Here is an 11,630-nt window from a genome sequence, read left to right as displayed (position 1 = left end):
GTTTATAGTGTTAAAACATCACAGTGGGATGATAATGTGCTTTTCCTTAAGTGGTTGAAAGCGAAGTTCTACATCCATTTAAGCTTTGAATACATTTTCAGTTATAATGTCTGCCATTTGACGATTCCATTCAATACTCCTATTACCTCTTAGCATATTTCAGCCTGTATTCCTGTTTATGTAGGTTATTCTATCGAGCTATTTTATGGCCGTTTTTTTGTCTTGGTATGCTGTCAGTCTGAAGTCGCGTTGATCAACAATCGCCGAATGTGATGTCACGTGGCTTTTCACGGGATTGCTGCGCTGCCTCGACTGTATGACAGCCGTTCTTGGCTTCTTTATCACCAGGCAAAGCTATGTATGATCCAGTTATCTGCGGAAGAAAAACAAGAGCAGCGAACAAAGCTGCAACAGGAGCTACTGTAGATTTCACACGCTTCACTGCATCAATATGTGACATGAACTCTTTGATCCGGGGAATCCCCTTACATCACCAAAACTGAATTGAAAACAATAGATGTTTTGATAGCACATGTTGATTGATCCAGCAGACAGCCAACTCATTTGCATTTCAAAACGCTGGCGTCCGAAGAAGATGGAAATTTTTTTGTCAATATTTTTCTCTACCTAGAGCATTATTGTTACTCCAGTTTGGCAGATCGCCGAACGCCGAAAATGTTAACACCTCCCTTGTGTATTGGGGACGAATCCTTAATGACGACTCGTCGATATTTTGTGTTTAATAAATATTCGTGTTAACAATATATCCCTCACTAACGTTTATTTGAGAAAGACAATTTTAACATTTCTAAACTTCGAGATGAGAGTGTATTTAGCTTGTACTTCAGGCTACGGAGGTTTTTCACGACACCGCGGACAGACGCATATCAATAGACACAACCGCCAAGAAACAGATGATGGAAGAAAACCAGAGGAAATTTTGATTCCATTTCTAGTTCTGACAAAGTTTAAAGTTTGTATCGACGATGGGTAAGACGTTGTCGCTTCTCTACCTGATATTGCCGTTGTCTCACAGGCAATGATGAATATATGATATACAATAATACAACTACTCGAACTGTTCGGTAATTGAACTCAATCGAACCTAATCGAACGATTGGGTTCGATTGAGTTCGGCAATCGAACACAATCGAACCAAAAAAATTGTGAGATAGTTCGATTGCGTTCGATTTCCGCAAAATCGCTGTATATTCATGTAGTAAGCCGTTGATATTGAACCCATCAGTTTTATACCACTTCCATTAAGATCATCCTGTAGTATTGAAATCGCATGTGATAGCAGCAGAGCTATCATCACCAGAGAATCGTAACAGCCATGGATGGTTCTTCGGTTGCAATCTTGCTCTTAGTATCAGTTATTTGAATTGACGTCTTCCCTTTTGTGTTCTTATAGAACAATTAGAACTACTGAAACCAGTCAAACCAGTTTTGTTTCCAATGTCAGCTTGGGAAGCGTACCTGCATGTAAACACTATTACAGTAATCCGGAAATTGCGTGGATGTAAGATGTGGAGGGGGGGGAGGGGGAAATACTCAAACTTTTTGGTGAGATATGGTGCCTGATTCCTTTTCTTAGACCTGGCCTTGAAAAATTCATACTCACTTTCAGACCTGGGCAATCTATACCCATTTTCTAACTAACAGACAGGCCAAAATCGTTGACTGAAAAAAAAAAAAAAAAAAAACATTTTCATTCCAAAATTAAAACGGCTACAGAAAACATCGGACGTCCCACATAAGAGGAGTACTCCCCCCCCCCCCCCCCCCCGATTTGATAGTGTATTTCTCGCGCGCGAAATACTCCTTTCATACCCTACTTCGCAACAACTGAGAGAAGTCGCTTGTATCACACCAACATTGCGCTCTATCAATAAGTACATTTGGCTTTACTTCACCGGAAAAGATATGTTTCCATCGGACGAACTCTTGGGGAGCTTAGTATTTTTTGTATTCGGTGGAATAATCGCAGTGTTGAGTTTAAAGTTGTGGGAAGCTGAAGAAAGAGAAAAACGAAGAAGACAGGGTTATGTAGTGACTGGGTTCCGGAAATTTCCCCGTGAACACGACGAACGATCTTCTTGAAAAGGTGAGTGCTTCTTATATACCCCGCATACAGCGGCAGCAAGACCTTTTCTAACGGCTTTAAATTTTGCTCAGCTAAGGATGGAAATTACTTAATCAGTCCGGCTTTTTGTTACTGCGGTACACTTGTTTGTTTCGAGTCGTTTGTGTTTACGTTAAAGTTACAAAGGTTTTGAGTCTTACTGCTCATCTTGACACAGCATACTCCTCTGACTGCGAGTAACATCTCAATCCCCGTTTTATTTTGGCTTCTGTTCAGGTTCTCCCCTTGTTTTATTATTTTTTCCCACCAGAAGCGAAGCCGATTGCCAGGGTACTCATTTACTGAAATAGTCGTGTGTACTTTAAGATTTTTATCCAGTTGGAATATGGCTTCGTTAGACGAATTTATTTTTAGGGAGCGAATAACTAAGAGTAGAAAAACCTACTTAGTGGACTCTAAAACCTCGCCCGCGAAATCTCAGCACAAATCAGTTTTGAAAGGCTTTACTTTTGTGTCCGAGAAGTTGCCAAGACTCGCATCAGTGATCTTGCTCCAGCCTGACAACAAATGGGTGTTTTTCTAAGGGTTTTAATTTTTTTCCCTACAGCATGGATGAATGGCCGCTCAAGCCCGAAGTTTTAAAGCTACAGACTTTTGCCGCAGAAGAATTCACAGTTTCTGCTGTCGACTACGACCGCTTTGTAGCATGTAGCCCATTGAGGAATATTCAGAATATTAATCATGCGAACAGTTGCTTGTCAATTTATAGTAACGCTATTTTAGGCGACTCTGTCACGCGAACTATAAATCCCCCCATTTTAATTTTACCTTAGGTCACGCTTTTGTATGTTAGAAAATGCCGCCAAAAACAATAGCTCATAACAACAGAAAAAACGTAATAAATTGCTATAGTGGCAATGGTTAAATTAGAGGCAGACTTCTTAATTAATTGTAATCCAAGCTGGTTTGTTGATATGTAACACTGCCTTACCAATAGTTTTAATTTAGATGGAACACAGTTAATATTTAGAAATGCATTGTAAGAACTACTTCCTAACTCTTCCAACTTTATTCGTGTTATATTTGTGATTCAGGGAAAAGAGTATTAAAAAAAATAGTACAAAAATAAAAGCAGTAATTAAGTGGATAAATTAATCTTAACCCCTCCAGGATGAAATAAATCATATTTGAACTTGAAAGAAAACCTCCCAGGTTTATAAATTTAAAAAATAAAACTATAAATAAATTATTATTCCCCATAGCTGAAACAAAATAATAAATACTAAATGCTGAGATGAGAGACCAAATCCCAAACCCATGTTAGTTCCTTGGTCCCTACAAAAACCCATCATGCAAAGTCACAATTTAAAAATTTGATCATTCTCTCGTGGACTTCACCATCAAGAAGATCCTGGGAGCAAGGTTGTTTTAGTCTTATCTACGTTTAAACAGACGACTTCAAAGTGCCACAAAATTGTCACTAAAAAGGTGTGACAAAAATAATACAAAAGTAGTAAACAGGCCTTTGGAGAGGTGTCACCCCTTAGGAATGAAATACATAATTTTTTTACAACACTGAGATATGAGTTTGATACTGATGAGCTCATGTGTAAAAGCAATCATCCATTCTAACACTTGTAAGTGAAAGGCCTTACCATGAAAGCAATTTTTTTTTGTCAAAATCAAGGGTTGTCTCTGTATTAACATTTTCATAGCTATGTTCAGCTTGGTTTAGTGGAGTCTACAATACATGTACATGCATGTTATTTCAAGCTTCTCCCTGGAGACTGTCTGAGCAGCATACAATGCTACAACTGCTCCATCGCTAATTTAATGGAACTTTGTTTAATGACTGAAGTAATCCTTTGAACATGTTTACTGAACACCCTCTAAAGTAAGTCTCCTCGTAAGGCATGGAATGAGCTGCCACCCACTGGTTTGTTTGCACGTCATAACACTCCACCACTCGAGAATTGGTGTTGTCAACACTCTCACTGCCAATGCCACCAAACACAAATATCTGATCGCGCAGAAGGACTGCACTTGCATGGAATCTAGGAACATGCATAGATGCAATTGCATGCCACTCATTCAAGGTAATGTCATAAACCTCACCACTGACACTGGCATGCCGGGAAAATGCATCAACAGTACCTCCAAATATGTATATCTTCTTGCTGAGACACACTCCACAAGCACATCCACGTTTCTCAGTCATTGGAGCCATCTTTGTCCAGATGTTTAACTTGGGGTCATAACGTTCATTACATGATAAGAAATCATCATCACCAAGCCCACCAATGGAGTACAAATAATGTGCGTCAGCTACAAGACAAACAGAAGAGCGACGACTGCTGAGTGAAGCTGCCAGAGTCCAAGAATTTGTTGCGGGGTCATACCTCTGTACTGTGTCGCAGCGTCTTCGCCCCTGCTCAGTGGTAAATTCAATACCACCCACAATGTAGAGCAACCCCTGTAAGGTGGCTGTTCCAATCAGTTTGACTTTCTTTGTTAAGGGTGCCACATAGTTCCACGTGTTAGTGCAAGGGTCATATCGCTCAACACTGGAATGAAAGGAATCCTCTCCTTTGCCACCAATGGCATAAACAAATCCCTGACAGGCAGCAAAACCATGGCGACAACGCCTGGAAAGCATGGGTGCCAACTGGTACCACGTTTTCTGAGCTGGTACATAACAGAGGGCAAGATTGCGAATGAGTCCATCAGGAGACAGCCCCCCACATGTAATGACGGCATCTTCGTGTTTCTGGAGGCAGGCTCTGGACCTCTGTGGTGAGATTTCCTGCCCTGCAAACAAGGCACGCCAACGCATTTCGTCCATCAGTATTTGCCTGCACTCTTCATTCCCCTGTACTAGGTCATTACATGCCAGCTTTGTGTACAAATAGTGTTGGGAGATGGTGTTCAGTCGAACGTGACGAAATAGCTCAGCAAAATAATGTTCCCTTTCCTCTCGATTTTCGTCGATCCACTTCAGAATTACTTCAAAGATGTCTTCTTCGGCGGTGATCACAATATCATCTCTTGAAATTAAATCCTTTACGTGATCGAACGAGAGAAGCAAAAATTCCTTCGACTTTCCTACTGTTCCGAAGTTCTGCTTGATTAATTGCCCAGCGTAACTTTGCAAATCTTTGCATTCGTACCTCTCGGCGAATAGGTAGCTGAAAATACAATTTGACGGGGACATGTGTTGTTCAAGAAACTTACAAGCGATGTTTTTGAGTCGAGGAAGAAGCAAATAATTGGCAGCAGCGATGAGGTTTTCAGCGTTTGCTTCGCTGACTTGAATCTCACCAGTATAAAGGTAAGATAAAAGCTTATCCATAACTGAAGCTGGAAGCCCTTCGAGCTTCACCACTGGCGCCGATTTCTCTGCCATGTCATTTGTAAACAAGCCATCAAAAAACTTGCTGCTCGCCGCCAAGATACATCGATGAGCCGCGAACGTTCGACCTTCCACGTCCAATGTTACGTCAGACAATGCTTTTTCTTTTCGGGATTTATCGAGGGTTTGCATTATTTCCCAGCAATAAGGGCTTGTAGTTGGTTCTGTGAACAGATTTTCTGCCATTTTCAATGCGGATTCTTCCCTCTGTCGTCGTTGTTGTAATTATGCAGCGGGCAGATGTAACTCGAACATTCCACCAGACGCATACTAATGAGCGCGGTCACTAAGTGTGGATTGGTATTGATACCAGACGCTCGCTAATATCGATACTGGAGTTCCTCTAGCGATATCATATACCTGCTAGAGACATCGGCCGTTACGATTCGTTTCGATACTGCTCATGTGACTGCTCACTTGAATATTGAAGACTGTTAGCGCAGAAAACCAATATTTTTTCACTGTGCATTAGAGAAGTATCACAGCGCTGTAACTTTTGCTTACGTGTTCGGGCACTGGACATCACAGAAAAGGCTTGGATGTTTACGTCACGATATCGTATCGATATTGACATCGAAGAAACAGTAAATCGGATCGATTTGAAAACCTGGTATCGGTCCACTCTTAGCGGTTACCGAGGAAGCAGACGCATTTTTGATCTAAATATATCATCAAATGATATATTTAAATTCCTTATATGAGCTGATGATATTTTGAATTTTTTTTCCTATCAATTTGGCCAAACTTGGTCGTTTTTTATCAGTTTCAGTGTTTTACTGTTTGGTTTGTGCGTCGGCATAGTAAGTTTGAGGGTCGGGAAAATTGATTCATTTTTATGATCAGCGAGAAATTCGTTTATTTTGGTATATGAGTATTATATAAATAGTCTGCAACAACTGCTTTTCTTTTCGATTTCCTGCGTCGCGATCATAATTCAACTGCGAAAACAGCTCGTTTTTTTTTTCGCACGCAGAAGCTGGCCAAACTTATCATGTGCTTTGTTTGCGAAGAAAGAATAAAATCTCTTAAAATGAAGCACTCACAAACTTACAAAGTAACCTACAGTTTGTATCAGTCGCAAAATAAAGAAATTTTGACGGCTTTACAGTACTGTAATTAAGGAATACTAACTTCGATCAGCTAGTTGTCTCACAGCCGCTAAAAATAGTGTGATGCGGTGTTTACAGGAAGGAAATTATGCAAACCTAAACTATAATAGGCTTGAAAATCTTCACTTCCTTATTGTCACAATTATTGCAAAAAGTATCTCTGGGGCGAGTTTTTGATTTAAAAACGACCTCTATAGTCGCCAAGATTGTGGGGATGCGTGTTTATATGCAAATATTGATCCTTGAATAACATTCCTGTTTTTATTTCCCATAACGGAGGAAAAACTTTCGAAAGTCTGTCCTTGCGGAACCGGTAGTTCGTTTGATTAGGAAAACCCTCGGGATTCCCTGAGTGGTCAGGAGGATGCCATTTGCAAGGAAGGCTGTGTGCTTCTATCCAGTTGGTTTCCTGAAGAAATCGAAAAAGCTGGATCGTTGAAGGCCCGGATATCAGACGGATGTATGGTGAAACGGATTTCACTTACTGTTCCCTCAAGGTTAGTAGAAAACGAAAGGTATGATTGTGTACTCCGTTGAGCCAGGACGAAAAAAAAGTTTATTTAGCCTACGCAAGGTGAAATGTTTTTTGTCATCAAGTTTTCATTGGCGTGTGACTTAGAAAGCTTGAATAAAATAGAGAACACTTCTAGTTGTCAGCAGACTGTTTTGGTGTCCATCTATTATGATTAACCTCAATTTTAAAAATTCAATCACCTTAAAATCTTAACTTTTCTTCATTTCCTCCAATTTCATTGATTTTTCCCCTCCCTTTTAACTTCTTTATAAACATTCTTAAAAATCCTTTTGAAAATTTTAAACGATTGATATGGCCCCTTACTGGATGACCTCATTGAAGAAGAGATCATGAACATCAATGGCTAGCTGGATATTTTTATGAAAACGCTGGTTCTAGCTGGAAAAAATGTCAAGTTTGTTTTTCCAGCCTGGCAGGCTCGTACAAGAAACGTATTTGACTTTTTGGAGGTAACACGCCAGGAAATGATAGCGGTTCCTTTAATTTGCTGTGATTGGTTTCTGGCATCATCATGCTTTGTTCTTCATAAACGCAAAGCCTTTATCACGCTGTGAATGTCAATAGAAAAGAGGAAATACAAAGCTATTTTTTAAAATATCATAAATGGTCAAAACTTTTTCTGCGGTGAAAAACAACAAAAGAAACAACTGCCGGAAATCTGTCGACGTTCGCAGTGTAAGCCTAACTCTTTTGTTGAAGTCGTCGATATTTCTCGCGACGAAAGAAATACACGAAATATGCGCATGCGAATTAGACCCGGCCCAATAATTCCATCGGGTCGCATCGCTCACACTTTGCACAGGAAAAAGTTTCTTCAACCCAGTGTTTAAGCCCCTGCCTGAAAAGCACTTCAATCTTCGCCTTGAGTAAAAGAATTCTGGAAGTCCCCGAGATTGGATTTAATTGCTTTTCGCTATAAATTCAGTTATTCTGATGGTGTAACAAACGAGGCTATGCCTTGTTCAACACACAGAATTCAATAAAGGGCTCTCTTACGCGGGAGGACCGATGTGGGTGGGAGCTCTACAGAGGCCTTCCTCCAAACAAGGGGATAGGTGAAAACAGGGACTGGGGGGGGGGGGGGGGTCTTTTCTTGGCCAATTTCAATTGTTGTCAGTACAATTTCAAAATGCGTTGAATTTGCATTGGTTTTTCAAAAATTACACTTGTAGTGTTTGTATGTGAAGGTGATCATAGAAAGAGAGTTAAGTACAAGGAAAAAGCACAAAGAGTATAAAAATTTTCAGTCAACTAGAGTCGTAGCCGAAAATCGGTCAAGCGTTCCGTTTTCTCATAGTTAATTGAGGGACTGGTTATGAAACTTTGTCATGAAAACAATGGTGCTGCAATTTATGTTGGAAGGGCCACGGCAGTGCACAATCCTTTGTTTTAATGGTCGTACTACAGTTGAATATCTTAACACGAACTTTTCTATTGGTCAATTGCTCCAATACATTTCAAAATCTATTGTCGTCAGTGCACTGTCAAGGCCAAAAATGCTAACAAAAACATATAACAAAGAAATTTGTCAGACTTCATAACCATTGCCTTTTATTAACTATGGTTTTCTTTAGACCCTCATACTCATTGTTTTAACTGTAGTTACCATTAATAGTAATTGTTTGAGTTTGTTGTTGCTGTTTCTCCTAGGAACTTAGCGAGCTCATTCAACTCCATTATGAAGCTCAGGTGCTCTGTTTTCAGTTGCACGTAAAGGAACTGCCACTCTTGGAGAAGCAGGACCCTTCAGACACGTGAGAAAATATAATTTTATACAAAAATTTCTCTCCTCTACTCTCGCCATCTCTCCTCTGCTGTTCTCTGCTCGGCTGTTCTACTCACCTTTCCTTTTCTCTTCTCTCCCCTCCTCTGTTCTCCTCATCTTAGGTGTCACAGAATCTTTTGCGGACTCCGCACTCGCCAGTTCACAAAATGAAGAGCCTCTCCTCTCCTCTCCTCTCTTCTGCTCCTCTCTGTCGTCCTTTACCCTGCCGTTCTCCCTTTCTCTCATCTCCTACACCTCTTCTCTTTTATTCTACTCTGCTCTCATCCTCTCTGTCCTACTTTTCTGTACCCTGCCTTTTCCCTCTCCCCTCCGCTCCCTTCCCCATTCTCCCTCTTTTCCCTGTCCTCTCATCTCTTCTTCTCTTCTCTCATCTCCTCCCTTCTCTTCCCTTCTCCTTTCTTTTTTTCTCTTTTCCTGTATTTTCCTGCTGCGCCTTACGTTTTCCTTTTCAACTTTGTTTGTCATCCAGTTTACTTTTTTATGTCTTTTCAATCCCCTGTGTTCATTCTTATCTTTTGCCAGGGCTTTTGTACCTCTCTATCGCACGATATATGGGATTTCTCTGTGGCGACGGCAAGGTTTTCCTATCCATGGTTCTTGATAACTTATGAGACAAGACTTCCGAAGACTTAAATATCCTCTAGAGTACATTTACAAACGATCTCGTGTTAAATGTGGTCTTTTAGTCTACAGCCTTCATCTGTCATGGTTTGGCACACAGTCAAGGACCGCGAGGACACTGACAGAATGCAATGGAAGGTTGACCTTTACACGGGGCCTTCGTATAGATTAAAGTTGCTGTGGGCGTTCTTAGTCATACGACACGGCTTTGTCTTTGGCCCCTGGTGGGGCGCTCAACGAAGTTTTGTACGGGGAGGCTCCGCCCCGAGGTCCAAACCCTTACCCTTTTATGTTCCATTTTTGACAGAAAAGGTAGCCCTTTGAAATACCTTCCAAAAAATTGAAACCCTTTCACAGTGAAACGCTGCATTTTTTTTTCTTGGGTCTGTGCGAGATATTTTGAAAAGCCCTCTTCACCACGTAAATGACAGTTTTCTCTACCATTTTTGTCTACTTCGGTTCGTGGAATCGCTAACCTTGTATCTACCTCCAGTCCGAAAAAGTACCCCTTTGGGACGGAGGCTTACCGGGTAGTCCATTATGGGAAGCGTCCCTCCCCCACCCCCCATGGTCTTTGGCAAAGGATTCTACCACTGTTGATGTTTTCTGCACATTTTTAGAACAAGACCAATTGGTCTGTCATTTTTTAAGACAACAAAACATAGATGGACAGATAATAAACTACAAGCTAAACATTTGGCTTCTTATGGCTACCAGTTTGGTGCCGTGATAAATTGAAGCATTTAAAAGGATTTTATGGTGCGGTTAATTTTTTTTTCAGTTCAACAACAACAACAACAACAACAACAACAACAACAACGCAATTTTCCATACAACGAAAGCACAAAACAAAAAAAAATCATAGATTTTTGTTATTCCTGTGTTTGTGTTTGAAAAAGAGAGAAAGGACATCTAATCGTTCTGGTGTGACCAAAGTGACAGCTTATTCTTTCCTGCATTGACAGAATTTGATTATTGCCTATTTTCGCTTTCAAATTTTTTACGCGCTATCTTGGATTTCATGACGTCATACTGTCCAGTTGTTTCACACAAACGAACTTCTGCTAGTTCTCTGAGTATAGCGGCAACCGTATGACGTCATAAAATAAAAAGTGGCGACGCACGGGGAAATTTAAAAGCGAAAATAGGCGAAACATATCTAAATTTTTAGCACAATTGAATGTTATTTCCACTTTTCCACTATTTCAATCATTATCGTAAAATTTTTATTGTAAATATTAGTATGTCATCATTACGTAATTCAGCCTACGGGCTGCGATGTAATTTTGATAAACCTTACTTTACCTTACCTTACCTTACCTTACCTAACCTCAAACTACAACTTTGAATTTAGACATAATTTCCAACAATTGAACGTCAATTTGTTGTCAGAGCCACGACGTTCCCTTTAAGCCTGATAACTACACCTTTTGCGTTTCATTTTCGCAAGATATTCATTCATTTGTTTCAATAGTTGTTTTTAAGGTGAATATACTTTCATTAACACAAAAATAAACTTCATTTGCGTGAAAGAAATCTTCAAGAACGACATTTGCACATGTGTTAACATTCAACAGCATCAACAGACAAACGATAGCTTCTTTGACATTCAATCCGGGTAGTAAATGCATGAAAATTCATTAACGCAAATATGCAACCAATTGCATCATTCGACAATCATTTTTCTAGAAAATAGATTCATTAACACAATTTGCATAAGCACAAACAATCCATTTCATCTTTATACAACCATTTCCATGAAGGTAAGCCTATTAACGCTAATCCCCGATTAAACGTAAACCGAGGTTTTGATCTCGCAAAACCTCGCGCGTAAGAGTGTCTTTATAAGCTGATTTGAAGTTGATGGTAAAGAAAAGCCCAAGGTGAATCGAAACTGATGGCTGAAAATCTTTTTAAAGAATCTTTCATGATTTGTAATTAAACTCCAATCAAAGTTCACGGGCCGGGATTAGTTTAATCAGGCTTTGAACAACTGGGTCCTGATGTTTACTGGCATTGGCTATCATTCTATTATCATATGCTAGGGACGAGCTTGTTCGTATTGCTCACATAATGCCACTTTA

The 11,630-nt window shown here is 40.0% G+C and overlaps 1 protein-coding gene across 1 annotated transcript; it reads right to left on the bottom strand.

The window, feature by feature from the left end:
- Positions 1-3,464: 3,464 nt before the first annotated feature.
- Positions 3,465-5,739, bottom strand: LOC146488025 (kelch-like protein 2). The gene has a single exon (XM_085125245.1). It carries the CDS (start codon positions 5,679-5,681, stop codon positions 3,912-3,914), a length of 1,770 nt encoding a protein of 589 aa, XP_084981371.1. The 5' UTR covers positions 5,682-5,739; the 3' UTR covers positions 3,465-3,911.
- Positions 5,740-11,630: the final 5,891 nt, after the last annotated feature.

The sequence above is a fragment of the Pavona decussata genome, unplaced genomic scaffold (genome assembly GCF_977016875.1).
Source record: "Pavona decussata unplaced genomic scaffold, jaPavDecu1.1 SCAFFOLD_12, whole genome shotgun sequence".
In the NCBI taxonomy this organism is placed as follows: domain Eukaryota; kingdom Metazoa; phylum Cnidaria; class Anthozoa; order Scleractinia; family Agariciidae; genus Pavona; species Pavona decussata.
The sequence above is the reverse complement of the archived record's forward strand: the minus strand, read 5'-3'. Positions and strand labels throughout refer to the sequence as shown.